The sequence below is a fragment of the Callorhinchus milii genome, unplaced genomic scaffold (assembly GCF_018977255.1).
Source record: "Callorhinchus milii isolate IMCB2004 unplaced genomic scaffold, IMCB_Cmil_1.0 Scaffold1, whole genome shotgun sequence".
In the NCBI taxonomy this organism is placed as follows: domain Eukaryota; kingdom Metazoa; phylum Chordata; class Chondrichthyes; order Chimaeriformes; family Callorhinchidae; genus Callorhinchus; species Callorhinchus milii.
The window spans coordinates 34,666,885-34,690,184 of record NW_024704742.1 but is presented as its reverse complement, the minus strand read 5'-3'; the positions used below and the strand labels follow the sequence as shown (position 1 = coordinate 34,690,184).

General features: G+C 40.2%; 1 protein-coding gene across 1 annotated transcript in view; it reads left to right on the top strand.

The window, feature by feature from the left end:
• The window catches only part of egf (epidermal growth factor), a 57,235-nt gene that overhangs the window by 14,382 nt on the left and 19,553 nt on the right, over nucleotides 1-23,300 (top strand). Inside the window, exons 3-11 of the mRNA XM_007896994.2 lie at nucleotides 1,179-1,310; nucleotides 4,392-4,591; nucleotides 7,806-7,987; nucleotides 9,258-9,488; nucleotides 10,005-10,207; nucleotides 13,658-13,780; nucleotides 14,854-14,976; nucleotides 18,452-18,571; nucleotides 21,370-21,495. Of these exons, the coding sequence (XP_007895185.2) occupies nucleotides 1,179-1,310; nucleotides 4,392-4,591; nucleotides 7,806-7,987; nucleotides 9,258-9,488; nucleotides 10,005-10,207; nucleotides 13,658-13,780; nucleotides 14,854-14,976; nucleotides 18,452-18,571; nucleotides 21,370-21,495 (1,440 nt within the window). The remainder of the gene's footprint in view (nucleotides 1-1,178; nucleotides 1,311-4,391; nucleotides 4,592-7,805; nucleotides 7,988-9,257; nucleotides 9,489-10,004; nucleotides 10,208-13,657; nucleotides 13,781-14,853; nucleotides 14,977-18,451; nucleotides 18,572-21,369; nucleotides 21,496-23,300) is intronic.

Sequence of the window (23,300 nt, the reverse complement as noted above, 5' to 3'; positions counted from 1 at the left end):
ACAAAATATACAGTCAATTCAATTTACAGTATATTCTATGATAAGGCATATAAGATATATATAGTGATAAGACACTATATCAAATGCAAGGATTATTTTATTATTATATGGAAGGATATTAATACTTATGATGGCATGCATATTCATATCTTAGTTGTCAATTACATATAGATTGAATTTTTTAGCATGGAATCAGCCCACAGTAGAGTTAACAATTGCCAATTAAAGAATCAAGACATTTTCTGTTGAAACATGAGTGTGTTTGTGTAGTCATTAGTAGCATTTAGCTCATTTACGTTCAGATAATTTACATGATATTACATTTCCATTGAAATGTTCATACAGGAGGGGATTTTACACATATCACAACCAATATGAGGTTCATTAAAAAGATTGTACAGCATCGAAACATGGCCCTTCAGCTCAACTAGTCCATGCAATGTTTATATTCCACATGAAGCGCCATCCTCCCACCCATCTCCCTATTTTTCCTCCCAAAGTCCTCTATTCCCTTATCTCTCAGGTACTCATTGAGTTTGCTTTTAAATGCATTATTCCTTTCCATTTCAGCCACAGCTTCTGACAATAAGTTAGACATTCTTAACACTTTCAGTGTAAAGAAGTTCCTCCTAAATTCTTCTAGTGGCTATCTTATATTTATGTTGACTTGTTATGGTCTCACCAACTTGAAAAGATGCCAGAAAAATTACCACAGAGATAACTGGCTTGTTGTGTCCAAGCTTTCATAGTGACTTGGCTTTTTGATCCTTCAGTGTTGACTCTTCCTATCCTTGTAAAGTCCTGGAGCTCAGTGCTTAGAGCACTCACCTCACAAGTGGGAGACCTGGGTTTGATTTCCGGCAAGGCAAAGTGTTGGGCAAGTTCCCTTACTCCACAGTTGTATTTTGTTGCTGAAGGCAAAAAGTTTCGCGGCTGAATAATGATCAAGTAAAGTTTGTTAAAACTTACATAACATTGTAAACTATGATTCAGTCATAAACTATGTCAGAACTGTGCTCTGCCCCAGACAAAACAATCTCAGTGTATCTGCTGCCAGAATTGCTATGCTATTTGCATGTTGAAAATGAATAATTACTGCATTGTGTGGAGGATGGGGGAGAAGAGCCATGGCAAATAGCATGCTGGCTTGTCACGTTGTTGTAAATATTGTCTTGCAGACATTGATGAATGCTTTGAAGGTGGACTGGGAACTTGTGGCCAGATCTGTACCAACACCCCAGGGTCATATACCTGCTCCTGTCTGCCGGGATACACGTTGGAGGGCAATAAGTGGACTTGTCGTGCAGACTGTAAGTCTCTGAACTATTCAGTTTTTTGAATTCCTTGTAACCCCTGCCTTGATAAAAAAAAAGCTATGAGTTACTTAATTGATGTTATCAATAGCAAAAGATGTAACTGCAAAATACCTTTAAAAATAAATGGATGGCCCAACATTTTCTCCCATTCTAACAATGGGAGAAAAATCCCCCATGATTTCCAGATATTGTGGTGGGCCTGAGTTTGAGGGCAACACTCTCTTCACAAGAAACATTTCATCAATGTGACATTATACCTTGTAGAGTTTGTTCAGAACCATGGCTGGTGTACACTTGCCTTTGGGGGTAGGCATGGTATTTTCACTCACAAAATACACACAGTCCCACTGCTTTATGGTATATCCTGTGATGTGCTTTGAGATGTCTTGATTATGCGATAAGGCACTGGATCAAATGCAAGGATTATTATTATTGCTATCGTAGGAATAAGACACATACCAAAAGACTCAATTTTTCTGAGTAAAGTTTTCTCAATCCCTAAAGCACTTTTGTATACTGGATCAGCCTTTCTAGGCTACATCTAGCAGGGAATAACTACTGTTGAAATAGAAATCATGAGAATAGCAGGGAAACATTGAGAAATTATTTGAAATTATTAAATATATTTGAAATTTTCATGAGTGAATGGATATATTGGTTTGCAAAAATCCTTTACTTGAATATGAATTGTGATTAAAGTAGAAATTAAAGATAACCCAACAGAGAGAGCTATCTGCTGTATGCTGCTTATCAGATTTTTAAAAATGTTGATTTTACATTGTGAGAACAGATTCCACTGCAATGGACAAAGAATTTATAAATTCAGCCTGAAGAAAGCTGCTGGCAAAAATCGATGACAGCTGTTAAATTCTTGAGAAAAATCTAGCTCATTCCAGTCAACGTTGTAATGCCATTTACGTAAATGAAGTCTACGTACTCTGAATATGTTAACATTGATCTGCTCTGTGTAAATAACAAGGCATGAAAATCCATTTACCTTCTGGTGGGGAGTGCCAGAATAGACTGACCACCATATGCTCTCCAGTCATGGAAACGCCAGAATAGCATTCCAGCGTGAGCACATTGTCTGGGACCCCAAACATCAGTGTTTTCTGTAATTAGCAAGTACATGTGTATGATATTTGCATTTGAAAAGGATTTGACAATGGGTCACAAGGACTAATGCACCATGTTTTTATGATTAGTATGATAATGAACCATTAAGTTAATTAAAACATACTATACATATCATATCATTAATAGAAAAACAATTTGGGTCATTGAAAGATTAACATTTATTACATTTAAATTTAATTCCCTTTGTCTATCCTTTTCCTCTGTACCATGCACCATTCTCCTGCAATTACGACTAGGAGGGATGGAATATCAGGCCAGAGTTACTTATTTTAATAATAATACAATGATTTTAGGCATACAGGCAAAAAGGATCAGAAGGAGGCAATTCTGACCACTAAACCTGTTCCACTTGTTTATTACAATCTGGCATATTTTTCAATCCCAATGCTGACAGCAGCACCATCCATGGATGCACACTCCACCTTTCTATGCCAGTCCGGAACCTTGGCATTTTGTTTGGCCCTCAACTTCTTTCTACCCCACATCCATGCCATGACTCACTCTGACTTCCCCCACCTCTGCAACATCGCTCAGTTCTGCCTCTGTCTCACACCACAGGCCGCCGAAAACCTCACACGCATTTATACCATCGAGGCTTGACTATGCAAACTCCCTGCTTGTCAGCCTCCCCAACTCCTTCCTCCATAGGTTGCAGATCATCCAGCTCGTGTCCTCTCACGCACCAGATTCCGAGACTCTATCACCCCCATCCTCGCCCGACTCCACTGGCTTTCCATCACATAGAGGATACAATACAAGCCCCCCCTACCTCTGTGACCTCCTAATCCCCTACCATCCTGCCCACTCCCCAACTTCAGCCGCCCCACCATTGGCAGGCGGGCCTTCTGCCTTCTGCCCTTACATTCTGGAACATTATCCTGCAGTCACTTTGCCACACCCCCTCCCTTGCCTCCTTCAAGACCCCTTTCAAGACCCTCTTCTTTGACCGTACTTTCGATCACCCTGCTTCCCCCTGCCCTCCACCCTTCCTAATCCGGACCCACAGCTCGGGTCCAAAACACTGACTGTCCAGCGCCTTGGGACATCCTCCTGACATGAACGACGCAATACAAATGTAATTTTGTTGGTGGTGTTGTTGCTTTAACCTTTCACCATACGGTTAATGCCTTTGCTATCATGTATCTACCTATCTCTTGTTCAAATGTTCCTATTGATTGCACCTTGTCAGCCTGGCTCAATGGTGACACTATATAAATGCAATTTGTAGTTGTTGTTGTGGGTCCAAGACCCACTTCAGGACTTAAACTCACAATCTAAGCTGACATTTCAATACAGTTCAATACACTTCAGTGAGTGTGTTGCATTATTGGAGGTGCCTTATTTCGAATGAGATGTCAAATTGAAGACTGTTTGTCTGTTTAGGTGGATGTTAAAAATCCTGTGGCACTATTCAAAAGAAAAGGGAGTTTCTCCCGCTGACCTGGCCAACGATCCCCCAAATAAATGTTGGTCATTCACTTTGTGGTCGTTTGTGGATCAATGGTGCACAAATTTATTCAACCACAAATACAGTCACACCACTTCACAGTAAATCCTGTGAAGCGCTTCGGGATGTCCTTCCAACATGAAAGGCTATATCAAATGCAGGGGTTATTATTATGGAGCATTCCACATCTTCAACAAAACAACAACTTGCATTTACACAGCACCCTTCACCTGGGGTAGCATCTGGGAGTGTTTCAATGTAGTTTGATACCAAATTGGGGTGAGGAGTAGATGAACATAAGCACACTCGAAGAGGAAGGTCTTCGGGGGCAATCTAAAGAGGTGGCAAGGTGAAGGAATTAAGGCAGGGAGATCCAGAGTGGAAGGCAAACTGGATGGACCTTGGTCTTCTTTCACCTAGCAAATCCTTATGTAAATTGTATCTCTTTGTTCAGATTTAGTTTATACATTTATGCTTCCAATTTTTTTAAGCTCCTCCACCATACCTCATCTTCAGCCATGGCAATGCACTATTCAGGATTGACAGGGAGGGAATTAATCACAAGCGGCTAGTGGCCAATGCGGGGATGTCAGTCCTCTTGGATTTCCACTACAGGGATGGAAGAATCTATTGGATAGATCAAGAGAAAGGAGAGATACAAAGAGCGTTTCTAAATGGCACAGAGAAGGAGGTAAGTTTCCGGCACAGAAGATATGGCTTTCAAACCTTTTCTTTTGATTCAAATCGAGTCAAACTACGAGTGATGTAGATTAAGCTAAGCTCTATTAGTTCTCTCTGAATAAAAATATGTGCTTTGTCAGTAGGCTGATGCAGGTTTCATATGACTGAAAATGCTAAGCAATGTGATGCACATTGAAATAATCCAGCAGCATTGTGTAGTGTAAGGGTTAATTTAAATTTGTGACTCTGCGTTAAAGTAAGGACTGACACAAATGCACAAAATATCGATATTTATTAATTCAGATTAGTAAAGTTATAAGTAATTAAAAGAAAACATCACAACAATGCTTAGTATCGATGCATATTTCACAACGATTTAAGTTGACCTAACCAAATGCTGCGGAAGAGATAGAGTAACAGCGTCCAATTTAATATCCATTTTAAGCTCAAAATAATATCACTCAAAAGTATCCAGGTATTATTGTATGGTTCCCAGTTCGATATCGCCCAAACGTATCCAGGTATTTTTGTTTGTTCAATTCAATCACTCGGAAGTATGCAGGTATTATTGCACATCCAATTCTATTACGTCCAATTCGATCACCCGAAAGTATCCAAGTATCATAGCATGTCCAATTCTATTATGGCATGATCAATTCGATCCCTCTCCTTCTTCAATTCTTTCTTCCGATTCTCTTCCGAATCGATCTCCGTTTATACAGCTCGTTAGGTTATCTTTCACCTATTGTCTTTTGCAAAATGGTTCCTTTGGAAAAACAAATGCACCATAGCTCTCTCCAGCTGCAGACCATTTTTCCATGAGAAAATGACTGATAGGGAATGAAAACAGTTTGTTGTTTATAAACAGTCTTTTGTATCGCCTCTTTGAGCAAGGAGCTTCTTCGAAGCTAGTCACAACCAATTCTCCTCATATGAGATTGATTATATCTTTCAACAAGACAACAACAACAAGATTCCATTTATAGAGTGCCTTTCACGTCGGGAGGATGTCCCAAGGCGCTGTACAGTTGGGTCAGGACCCGAGCAGGGGGGAAATGGGGAGGGAAGGGAGGGAGCGAGGAGGGGGTAGAGAGTCGAGAGGGGAGCTGAAGGCACGGTCAAAGAGAAAGGTCTTGAGACCGGCCTTGAAGGAGGAAAGGGAGGAAGCGGCGAAGGCACTGGGGGATGGAGTTCCAGAGCCTGGGGGCTGAGAGGCTGAAGGCCCGGCCACCGATGGTAGGGCGGTTGGGGCGGGGGATGTGGAGCAGACCGGAGCCGGAGGAACGGAGGGTATGGGCAGGTAGGTAGGGGGATAGTAGGTCGGAGAGGTAGGAGGGTGCAAGGCCATGAATGGCCTTGTAGGTGAGGATGAGGATCTTGAATTCGATCCTCTGGGGGATGGGGAGCCAGTGGAGGGGAGCGAGGGTGGGAGTGATGTGGTCCCGAAGCCTGGTGCGGGACAGTACACGAGCTGCAGAGTTCTGAATGACCTGCAGCTTGTGGAGGGAGGTGGCGGGAAGGCCAGCGAGGAGAGAGTTCCCATAGTCCAGCCTTGAGGTGATAAAGGTGTGGACCAGAGTATCAGCATCGTGAGGGGTGAGGTAGTGCCGTAGTCTGGCGATGTTCCGGAGGTGATGGAAGGCGGTGCCAGTTGTGGCGCGGATATGAGAGAGAAAAGACAGCTCAGGGTCGAACAGAACCCCGAGGTTCCTGACTGCTTTGAGAGGTGGAGAGTGCAGCCTTGGATGCTGAAGCTGTCAGCGCCAGAGGTGCGGAGGCGCTGACGTGAGCCAATCAGGAGGGCCTCAGTTTTACGCACGTTGAGCTGAAGAAAGTTGTCTCTCGTCCAGGACTCGATGTCGGACAGGCAGCTGTCAGGACATCGGTGGTCATGGAGTTAAGGGTAGAGGAGGAAAGGTAGAGTTGGGTGTCATCCGCATACATGTGGAAGTTAACCGCATGTCTGCGGATGATGTCACCAAGGGGGAGCATATGGAGGGTGAAAAGGAGGGGACCGAGGACAGAGCCCTGAGGGACACCGCACGAGACAGTGCGGGAGCTGGAGGAAAAGCCGTTTGTGGACACAAAATGAAGACGGTGGGAGAGGTACGACCTACATATAGGTAATATATATATATATAAACATGGCAAATATAATTTGAGATATTATTTAACACATTAATTACAGAATCCTACAGTAGGAAGCCAGAGGTGCTGAACAACATTGGGCAGCATTGGGTGGGCTAGGTGGACCACATGTTCGCTCCTGCTTGAAATTGTTTATATAGCCATACAGTTAGAAGTAGGTGCACCTTCACCTCAGGACGTTAGCAGTTTTAACAGAAGGCCAGCCACCCCTTGCTCAGGGCAAATAGACATAGGAAATCAATACTGGCCCTCCCAGATTACCCACAGCCTGCGAATGATTCAAAAAAATGGATACCGAAACCAGCCTTTTTGTTGATGCAGCATTCAACACTGCCAAAAAGAAACAAATGATGACGCTTAAAACATAGCAATATTTAAGTTTCAATTCCGTTCTGTTCTGAATGAGCTGATTTCAGACCGGGATATATTTTCTGTGCTTTAATTGCTTCAGCACCCTCCAGGCTAGGAAAGGGCAAATTACCTGCCAGAGTTCCCGCTCTGGACCAATGACTCCTGCTGGAAAGTGATTGGAAGGAATTGGGATCGGCTGTCAGGTCCCAACTCACGGTTAAAAGAACCTGCCAAAACTCACTGTCTGGCACACACATGAGGAATGGTCACTTGGCTGGGGTACTTGGCGGCTGGAGTTTATGAACTGTTCTCCAACAAGAGTAGCACCTCTGAGACCAGGAGCAGAGCAGAAAAGGCGATAAATCCGAGGGAAAAGAAAGAGGAATACTATCAGCATACTCGATCAAAGCAACAACATTTGATGCATCCAACATATTCAAAACAAACCCACATAGGCAAGTGCTTACAAGAATAAATGGCATCAAATATCCAGCTGAATATATGGTTCATAATTGCTGGAATGCTTGGGTTGACAGACACTATGAATAATGGCCAAGCCTTATTTTATGAAAGGATATTTTATCACTCACATAAAGAAATGACAGACTTAATAATGCACTAGTCAGATTAAATTGCAAGGAACAACCACTTGGTATTACATTTTTTTAGTGCTTTGCTTTATAGAACATGGAATTTCTAACAAGGCTGCTTTATTTATCTCACAGAATGTACGCCCTGTAGGGAAAGGTGTTCTGGGATTTACAGTGGACTGGTTGCACAACAACTTAATTTGGACGAATCGAAAGAAAGGAACTATTGAAGCATCCAACATGAATGGAAAGAATTCCAGGATCTTGCTGAATGAATTAACGTTTCCCACTGTTCTAGTAGTGGATCCAAAGAAAGGGTAGGACTCTATTCTATTCAGTGACACTGCTCTTCCTTTCAGAGAGCAAGTTAGAGGGACTCTGGGATGAAATTTCATAGAGTGGAGGCAGAATGGCTGAACGCCAGTCCGCAAATGGTGAGGCGGATACAGGGGGAGACATGAAGCAAAGGGAAAGGCTGGCTTGATTGGGTTGACACAGTAGGATGTCAGTCAACTCATGGTATTAATTGCTCCTGTAATGAAGCCGTGTATTTTTTGTTCAATTCTCTGCTCTTTTCTATATCCTTTAAAACCTTTCCTCGGTCCCAATCTGCCCTCACCCTATAGCTACCCCTGGCAAATTGTTGCACTTTCTGATAAACCACTGGGATACAAAATTATGGCTAATTTTTCTTTTGCGTGCTGTGTTACATGGTTCTGGCCAGGGGAAAAATAGTCAAAGCCACAAAAGGGCAATGAATTTTGTTAAAAATGTGAAATCAATAAGTATATTTACTAAAATTATAATAAAAAAGTTCAGGTGTCAAAACCTCAGAAAAGTTTCTTTACTCTATCCCTCTGTTTACTTAGCAATAAGTAGAACCTGGTTGTTAATCGATTGGCAGATCATTTTTAAGGGGTAATAATCGCTTCCACAATAAGTAAAATAAAATAGTAATAATAATTTGCTCACTCAAATCCACGAGTGTTTGTGCGCAATTAGCTGCCGAGATTCTCCCACAAAATACACAGTCAATTCACTTTAGAGTATATTCTATGAAGCGCTTTGCGACATCTCAACAATGTGATAAGGCACTATATCAAATGCAAGGATAATTATTATTGACAACAACAACTTGCATTTATATAGCAGCCTTCAGGTGGAATGGGCCTCAGAATGCTTAAGGCAAAATAAATAATGTGAGTCTTGGATTTAAATTTTAGATTGTGTGATAGATTGTTTAACGTGGATTTTATTACAATGACTGATGATGTTGCTTAAAATTGGAAATTTTAACAGTCACTCTGTTTAAGATTGCCCTTTGAATGCCTTGGTCATGTATAGTCATACTTTGGCTATGGATTCATGTGGATCATGTATACTATGTATACAGACAGATTAAACACATTGGATTCACAAATATTAGAGTAAGCAGAGATGAGACTTTCATCCCATCTGGTCTAGATTGATTCAAACACATATACTGGAAGAAAGGCCAATGTACTAACCCACACCACCCATTGTAGGAAGTTTCATTATGTTGTATTACTGTGAGAACTAATTCAAACTGGGTGATCTTTTTCCTAGGTATATATTTTGTGCTTCAGAAGGTTCTGCTCCAAGCATTGATCGTGCAACTCTAGATGGGACTGAGATCATTACAATTTTAAAGACTACTGAAAATGTGAAGGCTTTAACATTGGATTTTATTGACAGAAGGCTGTTCTGGGTTCAAAACAGCCCCGAGACTGCCTCCAGTAGCATTGGCTCATGTGATTACAATGGAGATTCAGTTCAAGTCATGAAACAATCAATGCAGTAAGTCTTGTTAACATTTCAGAAATTATTAGGAAAAGAAAATTAATTCATTCTTAATTTTTTTTAAATTTCACTTTTAGTTCTTCATTATTGCCAGTGTATTATTGCACTTTTATTGATAATCTGTTTATTTTTTTTGATATAGCCTGTTTGTCTTTTAAATATTCCCATCTCTTTCAATACCACCTTTGCTATAGCACTTCTGCACCGAACAGAGCAAATCAATCCAACGCATATCATATTTTGGTAATTATTTAGTTATAAGAATATTTTAAATTTAGATAACTCTTTAATTTTTCTCAACTTCACTACTCACTACTTGCCGAGCAGTTATTTTCCATACATCAAAGTGATATAGCTTGTGCCAAAGCCTAAAGAGACTCTTCTTTGCTGCAACCTGCTGCACTGTAAACAATAGACTATTACTTCAGTGTGTGAAGTGATGCACAACTAGAAAAATGAAATTAGGATTTTTTTCCCCTTCATTGTTTATTGTGTTTCCCTGTGTCTGAACAGTCACCAGGCCTTTGGAATATCCCTCTTTGCTGAGCATGTGTATTATTCAGAATGGAAAACTGCTACTATTCGGCGAGCAAACAAGTACACTGGGAAAGATGTGGTTACCATCAGCCTGAAACCTTCCTTTTTGCCTCCAGCCGATATCAAAATTGTGCATCATTTCTCTCAGCCAACAGCGCCGTCGGACTCTCAATTAATAGGTAGAATTATTAAAAAAGCTTCTTATAGCAGTGGCTTTATTTAAAACATATACTTATGATAATTTGTGGCTTTCATATTGGAACATCATATAATAATAATAATTCTTGCATCTTTCATGTTGGGAGAAAGTCACAAAGCACTTCACAGGATTTACTATAAAAAGTATAGAACTTTTAGTGACTGTATTTTGTAAGTGAACGCAACCGACAATTTTCACACAGCAATGTCCAACTAACAGCCATGAAGTGGATGATCAATTTTATTTGGGGGGTTGTTGGTCATTTTGAATAGTGCAATGGAATCTTTAACATCCAACTGAAGACTGTTGATGTTGATTAAATGTCTCATCTGAAGTACAGTACCTCTAACAATGCAGCACACCCCCAGGATAACATTGGAGTATCATCTTGGACTATATGAATTTAAAGTGCCAATGTGGGGCTTGGACTCACAACCTTCTGATTCAGAAGTGAGAGTGCTACCAACTGAGAGAATAATTAACCTAATAATTAGTTTGACAGTAATAGGAAACAAATTACTCTTGTCCGATTCATCTGTGTAAATGTTGGTTCTAGTAAGCATAACAGTTTATCATAACATTGCATCAACCTCCCCTCCCCCTCATCACCTTAGAGTATTATTACTTAGAGCTAATATTACTGGCTGCAGTGAGCATCTGCAAAGTATTCCAGATGTTTTTACTATTGTTAGACATGAAAGAGTAGTTAATCTAGATGAACTTTTGGGCCCCCAGTGTGAGGATGTGTATCTGGTACAATGCCAAGATTTAGATTTGCAAGAGCAATCCACTGTTGAAAATCCAATCAGGGCATTGAAGTAAAAGATTTAATTACAACAAACCTTATTTTGTTCTTAGGGCTTATGACGTAGTGCAATGCTGTCAAATCTTATTCTCTCGGGCAGATTACTGAAGGGGGAGTAAGATTTGTTTGGAGAAAAAGAACTACAGTACATTTAACCTTAGTCCATTTACAATGTTACCAGCAACACACAGTTGCTCCTGTATATAGCTGGATGCTATTCAGTGCATTGTCTACAAATAGAGCTATTATTTGAGTGTTACCAATTTTACTTTGGATAATCCTAGTTCCATGTTTATTAGATTATGGACCATTAGATCCAATTCCTGTAACACTTATGTACAGATGATAAATGACAGCAAGGATAAATAGACCATTTATTGATGCACAGAAGAACCTAGTCTCTGATTGAATAGTGGATTTCATGTCATATAATCTAGTATATGAGTTGAATCTCTCTGTACATCTTCATTCCTGGCAAGTCTTGAGGAGTGTCATTTGATATGGATAGATGAAGGAATAGCCCAACTGCTATGAAATAGTAAGTTCTTGATAGGACGGTTTGTTCCACGTGACTGAGAGAGATAGAGAAAGACAGAGACAAAGAAAAGACACATAAAAGAGCTGAAATTCCTGTTGATTTTATTGGTAGCATCATGTGCAATGTTGGCCACTAAAGGCAATCTTAATAATTAATTAAGTTAGCTTGAATTAAATTTCCCCATTATAAATATACATTGTCAAAGTCTCTCCAGTTAACTTTGACTGGAATTTCAGTCCCAAAGTGATAACAACGTGACTTCCCCATAAAAAATTACTGATTCCCTTCACTGACATGGAGAAAGGAAATATTTGCATAGGGAACCAGCCATTGGTTAATTATTTTTGTACACGTTGAATGCTGTTGGGGGTTGGGACTGTGTTGTGCAACAGATTAATAATTTCACCTCAATACAATATTTACAGTTACATATCATCTTTCATGCTGTTTAAATCTAGAACAGAAAAGTTTATCATTTTTGTTGACTGTAAGATGTTACGTGAAATAAACTTGGGTTAACTAGCCTAACTGAAAGCATAAAACAGCCTGTAAATTGACAATCTCATTCAGAGATGCTATTGATATGATTAGTGTGGAAACATTCACTCTGATGCAATGGGTGGTGGTGTGGTGTGGGGGGCGTCACTTCTCCAGAGGCAGAGACATCATTATTTTCCACTTGGTAGTACTGTCAATGAACTGGTGCTTGATGCTGACCTTGGTTGCCTGACATGAAAAAGTGGTTCAATTCCTACCACAAACCTCCCTCACCTCAAAAGCACAAAATGGGGTCAATGAGAAGGGTGCCTTCCCCAGTATCTTGGCCAACAATCCCCAGATAAATTTGTTAATCACTAAATTGCCATTTTTGGGATACTGCTATGTGCAAATTGACTATTGTGTACAAATACTCAAATGCACAGTTGTGGAGTCCTGTACCTCAGTGGTTGGAGCACTCGTCTCGGAAGCAAGAGACCTGGCTTCAATTCCAAGAACGGTGAAATGTTGGGTAAAAGAGTAAGTTTCCTTACTCCACACAACTTTGTTTATCTAGCAGTAACCGGTTGGTAGTCGATTGGCGGATCACTTTTCCGGGGGTAATAATTCCTTCAAAAAAAAAAAAAAAATTGGTCACTTCAATCCATGATGTTTGTGGGACACTGCTGAGCACAATTGGGTGCCGCATTTTGCCCACAAAATATAGAGTCAATTTACTTTACAATACAACAACAACTTGCATTTATATAGCGCCCTCCACGTTGGGCAGCGTCTCAGAGCGCTTAGTATATTCTGCGATGCGCTTTGAGACGTCTCTAAGACATGATAAGGTACTATAACAAATGCAAGATTATTATTATTATTACTACGCTTTACAGTAAATCCTGTGAATAGTTTTGAAATGTTTCGACAGCTCAATAAGACTGTATAAAATGCAAGTATTAAAGTACTTTGACCGTCTTGAAGATGTGATAAGGTGCTATATCAAATGCAAGGATTATTATTATTATTATTTACCATCTTAAAACATGAAGGTTATAATGAAATATTATTGTATTTTTTTTAGCATTACCCATTTCTAGTGACAGATATTAACCGTTCTAATTTCCAGAAATGTTAACCAAAACTATTATTACTGTTTTTCTTAATAACACACAGACACATGACTTTTAATCAAAAGATAAACCAATGGGATTGAGATCTCATAAATCTCTGGGGCTTTGGGCTATACATACAGTAGAGGCCAACTGATGCTGATATCTTAAAGTAGCAATTTTTTTGCTATGTTTGTATAATGGGAAATTAATACCATGAATCATACACCCACTCCTCTCCCCCACCCAGCCATGTTCAGTAAATTTACCAACCTGAAGAGAATCTGGTATTCTCTTAAATGTTGATGCTATGAAATTGAAAAGAAGATGAAAAATCCAATTTCAAGTTGGATGAACACTGGTATGTTTGCGTTTGAAAAAAAGCCCTGTACTGTAATGCTATAATTACATTCACATTCTACTGCAAGGGTTCATGCCAGTTGTTGCAGAAACTAAAGCTTTGATATTTTCATGCCCTATTTCACACAACTGCAGAAAAAGATAAATGCAATCCTACCAAACAAGACTGCAACAACATTTGCAAAAGAAACCCAGTGGAAAACCGTTGTGAGTGTGAGGACGGTTATATCCTCAGTCAAGACGGGAAAGTGTGTCAAGGTAAACTTGCTATACCTAACTGGTTAAATAGATCTTGCAATACAGTGTAAATAGTCCTTCACCTCCTGTTAATATAATGTATGCTTCCATGGTCAAATGCTATTTGGATGGGATCCTTGTCTAAGCACATTGATCTTTATTGCTGCAAAACATTAAGAAGTAAATAGAACAGCAGCAACAACAACTTGCACTGGTATAAAACTAAAATTTGAAATGTTAAAGTTATAAAATAATTTAATTTGCTACTTGTTTTGAATTCCAGTTGTGATTGAAACAATCTACAATTTACAAGAAAAAATTAAAATCTGTTTTAGTAATCATAATCTGTGCATTATTTTAATCTGAGAAGTTCCCTCCCTTTTTGGTTTCTAGTTTTTGTTTAAGCTCTAAAAACATATTAATTCTGAAAACACCCTCAGCTTGATATAAGTACACCTATAAATATGCACTCACTAAACTTTACAGTAAATCCTGTGAAGTTCTTTGAGCTGTTTTGTGGAAATGTAATTTGAACTGTCACATAACTGGTTAAATAGATCTTGCAATACAGTGTAAATAGTCCTTCACCTCCTGGCTGCATACTGTCCTCTGAATCAGTAAAAATTGGTAAGCCTACTAATTCTTGGCAGCAAATTAAAAGATCTCCTTCAAGGTCTTTCCTGCCTCACTAAAACTAATTGGTAAGGAGTATCACTATGTTTGACAAATTTAATTGGCAGACAATACAAAGCCATGCAAGAGTAAAAAACTACCAATTTGGAAATTTGAAAAAAAGTATTCACGTGAACAAACTATTTTGGTTGGATAAGATTCATGTATCATGTATTCTAAAAATATATATACACTCTGTATAATCACGTAAAATTGGAAGTTGTCCTGCTCGGGTATTGTAACCTGAAAGGACCTCTTCGCTCACTGCAGTGGGTCAATAAAGCTAACAATGGTAGATTGTTGAAATTGTCATTGAATTGTGTTTTATGTAGCGCATCTAGCCACGGCAGTTTTAACAAGGCGCTCTTGCAAACACGAGGATGATTATTATAATTAATATTGTGTATCCTTGTTATATGCAGATGTCAATGAATGTTCATTCTGGAACCATGGGTGCACACTGGGCTGTGAGAACTCGCCAGGCTCTTATTACTGTAACTGTCCAGAAGGGTTTGTACTCCTGCCTGATAGGAAAACCTGCCACAGTAAGTTGTTCTAAAATCATTTTGTTTCAAGTGATGCAAAAGAATAACTCAGTAATATCAGCAAAAAATGTTTTTGTTGTATAAATATCTAAATATTTTTTGAAACTATGACTGTCACAAGATAATGATGTTGTAGAAATTGTTTATATTGCTGTGATATGAAAATTTGTTTCACTGGTTATTGCAATATGAACTTTAGCGAATTTCACAAAAGCGTCATGCCAAAATCTTGGGTCTCTACATTAATGGGGATTAAGAATTCAGAATTTAGAACTACCCTATATTTAAGAAGTTGCCAAATACATTATAATGATGTTTGTAAGAGTGAGTAGCAATGAATTCAACCAATAGCCTCCTACGAAGCAGGTTGTGCTATAGTGAGAAATCCTAAGGAACCGAGGTCCCGTCTGCCTGTTCTTGACGTGGATGTTAAAAATCTCATTTTACTATTCAAAGAGTTTCTTCCAGTGTCCTGGCCAACAATCCTCCAGATTAATGGATCATTCACCTCATGGCTGTATGCAAAACATGATGAGCTATAATGTTCGCGTCCAAAAACAGCTACTGCACCTAATAATACTGATCTTTGAAGCGCTTTCAAGCATGTCAAGGTGATAAGGCGCTATTAAATGTTAAATCCTTCTAGATTTCCCTTTTTAACCAACAATTCCCCCAGATTTTCATCTACCAAGGGATGCTATGTACCAGCCTCTAGAGGAACACTCTCTTATGTCTAGATAGACATCTGCTCATGTTTGCACATCGCAAGACTGAGTACACAACAGTAGTAATTGACAGCAGATGGGGCCAAATTTGGAATTAGAAAGAATCTAGGTATAGCAGAATATTTTCAGGAATTTCCTTACATTATTTGAATATATGTGGATTTCACGCTGAATATTTCTTGAGCTGGGAAACTGGGAAACATGAACATTTAACATTGTGATTAATCAATAATGTCAGCTGAATATGGCCAATACATATGCTCCCTTGATTACACACTTTGCACTGTTCAAACCCTCTTGTGTTATTTTCTGATTCATTACAATGCACAATAAACAGTGCTTCTTTAAATTACAATTGTAGCATCAATTTAAGATTTTGGGGGCATCAATCTGACTTTGTGCCAAAACTTGGGGTTCTCTACATTAATGGTGATTGACATTTGAGAATTTAGAACTACCCTAAGAAAGTGCTTTAGAAATGTACTTTATGTCATATACTAAAGTAGATTGTGTTTTTTTTTGCAAAGAAACACATTTTCAAAGTTCCAGATGTGTCAGTGGTTTGATCTCCCTCTAGTCACATAAAAGATGCATTTATTTTTGCATCTGAAATGATCAGAAGTAATAATGAATTATCCTAATAATAAACGGAATAAAATGTGAGATGCCTGTAATTGTGACATGAATTAGCATGAAGCTCAAGCTCAAATTTTGAATGCTGATGTCTCTCTTGCATTGACTGAGCTATTTAAAGTTTTAAATTAGCACGTGGACTATGAAATGATTAACCTTTGCTTGAGTGAACACACAATCCCCAAGTTACATAAAGGAAGATCTTAGACTAATCTTTCTTACCATGTGGCACTATAATAGTCTGTATATAAATATCACATCACCCAATTGTTTTAATTAACTATTCATTTTATCATTATATGCAATACATTTCACTAAGTATGGTATTGATATCTTCAATGTGCAATGGAACTAAGCATGGTTTAGTGAAAGTCAATAAATCATTACTATTTGCAGTTTTGATTATTTTGTGGAGTGAAAACACAAAATAATGGAGATTGCTTTGTGGGAATATTTTTGTACTGGATAATTAATGTCTAATTTCTTATGGTATGGTAGTTAAACTACTCAGATACAAAGCTCACAGATGGGCATTACACATAGTTTTTTGCATTATGCTGAACAAAATCAATCATAAAGAGAACTGTTAGGCATTCTGGAATAATACTAACGCTCATCCAGATACATATTATTCTGAACATACCATTGTATGGGGAACAAATACTTGTAGCAAAAAAAGATATAATTTGTGTTATCATCTCCTGGACAAAACCTTCAAGTTATTAAGCATGTCCAGGAGTTATTTCCCGCTCTGCTAGGCTGCACTAGTTACATGCTGGACTCGGTTCTCTATACAGCAATAATTCTTTGGATCAGCTTACAAGTATGTACTCATCTTGCACTGTGTTTTCCGGGGTCAACCTTCTCTGAAACACCTTCCATGCTAAAGTGCTTGCTCCCATTCAAGCAAATATGTCACTGAAACAGCCTAAGAGGTTAATTCAGTAAATAATAATAATCCTAACATTTGCCGTCAAGACGTCTCAAAGCGCTTTACAAGATTCACAGTGTGGTGACTGTGTATTTTGTTGGCAAATGTGGCAACCAATTTGTGCACAGCAATGTCTTCAGTCACAAAGCGGTAGCCTTTTTTTTTGATGTGGGGGTGCTGGGGGGAAGGGTCGGCAGTGGGATTTGTTGATCAGGGCACTGAGAAAAATAGTGCCGGGGAACCTTTAACAGGCAGATGGAATGCCAATTTAATGTCATATCCAAAAGGCAGGAAATATATGGAGAACCAAACCGTAATATTTGTAGCAGGAGTCACAACTGGCAACTCTGAGTTCCAAATAAGTCCCAAATAATGACTCTTGTAAGATAACAATTATGTGTCCCACCAACAATAATGGTGGAATAATGTGGAGTCCTGTAGCTCAGTGGTTAGAGCACTCGCTTTGCAAGCGAGAGATCTGAGTTCAATTCCAGGCAGAGGGCGAAACCTTGGGCAAGTTTCCTTACTCCACACGTCTAATAATAATCCCTCCAAAAACAAAAACAATAATAAATTGGTCATTTTCAATCTACGACTGTTTGTGGGACATTGCTGTGCGCAATTGGCTGCCGCGTTCGCCCACAAAAGTACAGTCAATTCACCTTACAGTGTGTTCTGTGAAGTGCTTTGGGATGTCCTCCCAACGTAAAAAGCGCTATATCAAATGCAAGGATTATTATCATTATTATTAACAACAGGAAGTTCATTCTGACTTGATCCACTTCCACACTTTGGATTTACATACACTGGACCCCAACCCCGTTTCCGTTATAATAATAAGAATCGTTGCATTTGATGTACTCAAAGTGCTTCACATAATAGACTGTAAAGTGAATTGACTGTATATTTGTGGGCAAAATGCACAGCCAATTGCGCACAGCAGTGTCCATAAACAATCGTGGATTGAAATGATCAATTTATTATTGTTTTTTTGTGGGATTATTATCAGGTGTGTGGAGTAAGGAAACTTGCCCAAGGTTTCATCCTGCTGGGAATTGCACCCAGGTCTCTCGTTTGCAAAGCGAGTGCTCTAACCACTGAGCTACAGGACTCCATGTTATGAATATCATGTATTTCATAAAAAAAAACAATTGATTGTTACTCCATTTCATTCTTTATCTACCAGTTCCTGTTCCTTGTTCGAAAAATGCTGACTGCAGCCATGATTGCACCCAGACATCTGAAGGACCAACCTGCCTCTGTCCACAGGGATCTGTTTTAGGACCTGATGGAAAAATATGTTCAGGTATATTACTTTTCGACATCACAAAATACTCACCACTTCCGTACACATTGTTTCAATTTTGGGGCCTGACTCACCCTTTCTTGCCTCTGATTCTGAAAGTTGTGGGTTCAAGCCCAATTTGGAAGATTTGGAGCTCATAGACCAGACTTACCCCAAAGAAGAATTAAATGTGTATCCTGCAAACTGGTACTCCAATACCATACTCCTTGGGTTCAATGTTAAATACAGCGGCTTTGGGCTCAACTCTTGTGACAGAGTTAACCACAAACCACAAGATTGATTTAGATAAAAAGGTGATTCGTCCCATCTGATCTCATTCCTCCAGAACCCTCACCCCACATCGCTGCATCAAACTGCTTTTTAAATGAGTCTAAATGATTAGTTTGACAGAATGTCCTGCTTCCATGTTGTGGCTTCTCATACAATTCTAGGTACATTCTTCAAAATTAGGATTTTGTTTTTCAATCGTGAATCACAAAATATCATATTTGAACCAAGGCTGGAATGAGACCTTATCTGCAGTGAGTTGTCTGCAGATAATACCACCAGAGATTGAAATGAATAGGCTATAATGATTTAAATTGTGCTAATCGGGTTCAAGGTTCTGAGTGATTAGAGTTGAAGGTCAGTGAGATTGAGGCTAGCATTTAATATCATTCTGGAGATCGTCCTAGCAGCACTTAAATAGCTGCCTGCAGAAAGAACGGTACATTTAAACAAATTTAAAAACAAAACATTGTCAGACCTTTAAAAGATTAGAGGATTGTAGGTTTTTTGATATATTTGTTTCATTCTTTAGCATTATACATGCAATACAATACATTTGTTTAGTGCCTGGAAAGAATGTGAAATTATCCCCCCGCTCAGAGTATATAGTCTCTCTCAGAGCTCAAAGTGTATTCCTCTATTTTCCCCAATTGGTTTCACAAAATGTTAGGGCGCAATTTTCCCCTCCTTCCTTTGCTTCTCCTAATTTGAGGAGAGATTTAAGTGACTAAGATCTCCCTGACTCTATACATATTGACTATGAATATCCGAAAAACTATAAAAAGTGAACTGGACAGTGAAAATTAAAGGTGTAGCTTATTTACGTCTCACTGACTGAAATCCCTGCTAAAGTATAAAGGGCAATCCTGTTCTTCACTAACTTGTGCTTTTAACATGGCTGATCTGTGGATCCACACAGTTACCAGAAGTGTGGTACACATCCAGCTTCTGACGAGAGTCAGCCTGCTTCCCACACAAAATAATGGCTGACTTCTGGGATCATCAGGTCATCACAGATGTCACTTCTTGTGTGCTGGTTGTACACACAGTGCACAGGAAGTGTGCCTTAAGACCTATCCTGTCTTAAGAACTTTCTTTATGAGCATGCTTTTGGTTATCTTTCCCCCCATCCTCCTCAGCTCCTCACACCCACAGCTCAGGTTCTCAGTTTGCTTTGTGAAATGCTTTGACATGTCCTCCTGATGTGAAAGGTGCTATATAAATGCAATTTGCTGTTGTTGTCAACGGTGATCCAGCAACCTGGAAGTCGGACATTATTTTGTGCTTTGTTTTAATGCAGGGTCTGATATTATGGACCGAGACCATTGTGTTATAACAAGGTTGTCCTGTATCTGAGCAGATGAAGTAATTTCACCACAAATTTGGCTTTGCCATTGAAAATGCCTTTCTCAAAGCTGGATCACTACAAGCAATAAACATATATTTTTCTGATTGTTTTATATAGAAGTACACGATGGTTGACATATTGATGGTTTACTTAACTTAGACCTGAATGGATTATCCAGTAATTGTGAATTGTACCCTTCTAATGTGTAATTTATATTTAATAAAGCTGATGAGTGTGAAGTTTTATATGATGTAATGTAACTAATTTAAAATTTAAGTCAAAGTGGTCTTGCAGCCTCATGCTCAGTGGAATTTAGGCCTGGAGTGTGCTAGCTTTGTGCTAGTCAACTGTAGATGTTTGTGCTTTGTGCTAGTCAACTGCAGGGGAATTTCACCACCTGCTGCGTCAACCCCCTTCCCATCCACCTACTGGTCACTCAACTCCCCCTCCTCTACCCCCTGCTGGCCGACACAGTCAACCAGTCTCTCTCTTCTGGCTCTGTTCCACTCCCTCTGAAAAACGCTGTCATCACACCCCTTTTCAAAACACCCATCCTCGATCCCTCTAACCTCTCACACTACCGTCCCATTTCCAACCTACCCTTCCTTGCTAAAGTCCTGGAATGTATTTTTGCTGGTCAACTTCGGTCACACCTCTCCCTCCACTCCCTCCTCGAGCCCCTGCAGTCTGGTTTTCGCCCTGCCCACAGCACAGAGACAACACGAGTCAAAGTCACAAACGACATTCTCTCTATCTGTGACCAGGGCTCCCTCTGCCTCTTCATCCTCCTGGATCCCTCTGCCCTGTTCGACACAGTCCACTGCACCATCCTTCTCCACCGCCCCTCCTCCCTCATCTACCTTAATGGAACTTCACTTGCATGGTTCGAGTCCAACTTAACCAACCGCCTCCACTTCATCTCAGCAAATGGCCAGGCTCCACTGGCTCCCCATCACCGAACGGATCGACTTCAAGATCCTCACACTTGTGTTCAAATCAATTCACTCCCTGGCGTCTCCTTACCTCTCTGTCCTCCTCACTCCCCCTCACTCGACTGGCATTGGTCTCCTGCTTGTCCCTCATTATAAAGTTATATAAAAACACTATTAAGATTGATGCATTAATGCTATGCAAAGTTATCATAGGCTACAAGTGTTAGTATAATTGTCTTAAACTTTTTCAGGTTGCACCTCGCTAGATAATGGTGGTTGTAGCCAAATCTGTGTCCTACAAGATCCAGTGTCTTGGGTTTGTGAGTGTCTGCCTGGTTACCAGCTGCAGCCAGATGGGAAGCACTGTAGTGCCTCAGGTAGGTACACACTTACTACATAGATTCTTTAAATAAATGGAAAAAAAACTTTCATTGATTTTGACCAAAATCTGCAATGGAATTATCCAATTATTCACCCATTTGTTCTAATGCACAAGAATGTGAATTTCATTGAACCCTGAAGTTAAAGGTAGCAGAAAGAATTAGCAGTTTTGTTTAATATACAACAATAAATTACATTTGTATATCAGCTTTCAGGTCAGAAGGACATCGCAAGGCACTGGACATTCAGGGATTTGGAACCAAGCAGGGGGCCGAGATCAGGTGCAGTGGAGGGTAGTGAGGATAGGAGTAGGAGGGTGGCCGAAGATGCGGTCAAAGCGGAAGGTCTAGAGACCTGCTTTGAAGGAGGCAAAGGGAGGGAGCGAGGTAAAGGGACTGTGGGATGGAGTTCCAAAGGGTGGGGATAGAGAGGCTGAAGGCCCAACCGCCGATGGTGGGGTGGCCGAGCGAGGGATGTGGAGCAGGCCGGAGCCTGCTGAGCGGAGGGAGCGGAGACAGGTTGATATGCGGTCAGCATGCACAGAGGTAGGAAACAGCAAAGCTGTGGAGGGTTTTGAAGCTGAGGAAAATTTTGAATTCTATCCTCTGTGGGCTGTGGAGCCAGTGGAGTCGGGTGAGGGCGGGGGTGATAGGTCTCACGGAGCCTGGTGTGGGAGAGGACACGAGCTGCAGAGTTCTGGATGATATGCAGCTTGTGAAGTGAGGAGTTGGGAAAGCCGACAGGCAGTGGTGTAGTCGAGCCTGGATGTAATAAATGTGTGGATGAGGGTTTTGGCGGTCTGAGGGCAGAGGAGTGGCGTAGCCGGACTATTTTGCAGAGGTGGGAGAAGAACAGCATGGGTCATGGCACGGATGTGGGGTGGAAAAGCAGTTGAGGGTCAAACAAGATGCCAAGATTCCCGACTTGCTCAGTGAGGTGAAGTGCGTATCCGGTGAAGCTGACAATGCCTGAGGTGAGGAGGCGCTGACGGAAGCCAATCAGGAGGGCCTCGGTCTTTTTGATGTTCAACTGGAGAAAGTTAGCTCTGATCCAGGACCTGATGTCTGACAGACATTCTGTCAGGACAGCAGTGGTCCTGGAGTCAAGGGTGGAGGCAGAGAGATAGACTTGCGTGTCATCCGCATACATGTGGAAGTTGACCCCATGTCTGCAGATGATGTCACCAAGAGGGAGCATATAGATATTGAAAAGGAGGGATCCAAGGACAGAGCCCTGAGAAACACCACACAAAATAGTGCAGGGGCTGGAGGAGATGCCATTTGGGGAGACAAAGTGGAGATGCTGTGAAAGGTAAGATCGGAACTAGTTAAGGACAAGAGCAGGCGGTGAAAAAGGATAGAGTGGTCAACAGTGTCAAAGGCAGCAGATAGGTAGAGGAGGATGAGTAAAGAGGGAGCCCTGGTCACAGATGGGCAAAATGTAATTTGTCACTCTGACTAAGGCTGTTTGTGTGCTATGGGCAGTATGGAAACCCGGTTGGAGGGGTTCGTAGAGGGAATGGTGGGAGAGGAAGGGGCGAAGCTGCAAAGTAATGACTCATTATATACAGTTAAAAGGCACTAATTTTTAACTTGTTTCATTTCATTTTAAAATTGTAGGTGTTTTCTATAATTTTGAATATGATTCATTTATAAGACTTTGAAATTTTCAAGCAACACATACTGTTCAGCAAACTGATCCTACAACCTGCAGCAGATCAACCCATATTTTCTCAGCTACCTGTGCAGGAAATGGAAACTTTCAAAAAAATGTGTCTTTAAGGTTACAAAACCAGAATTGT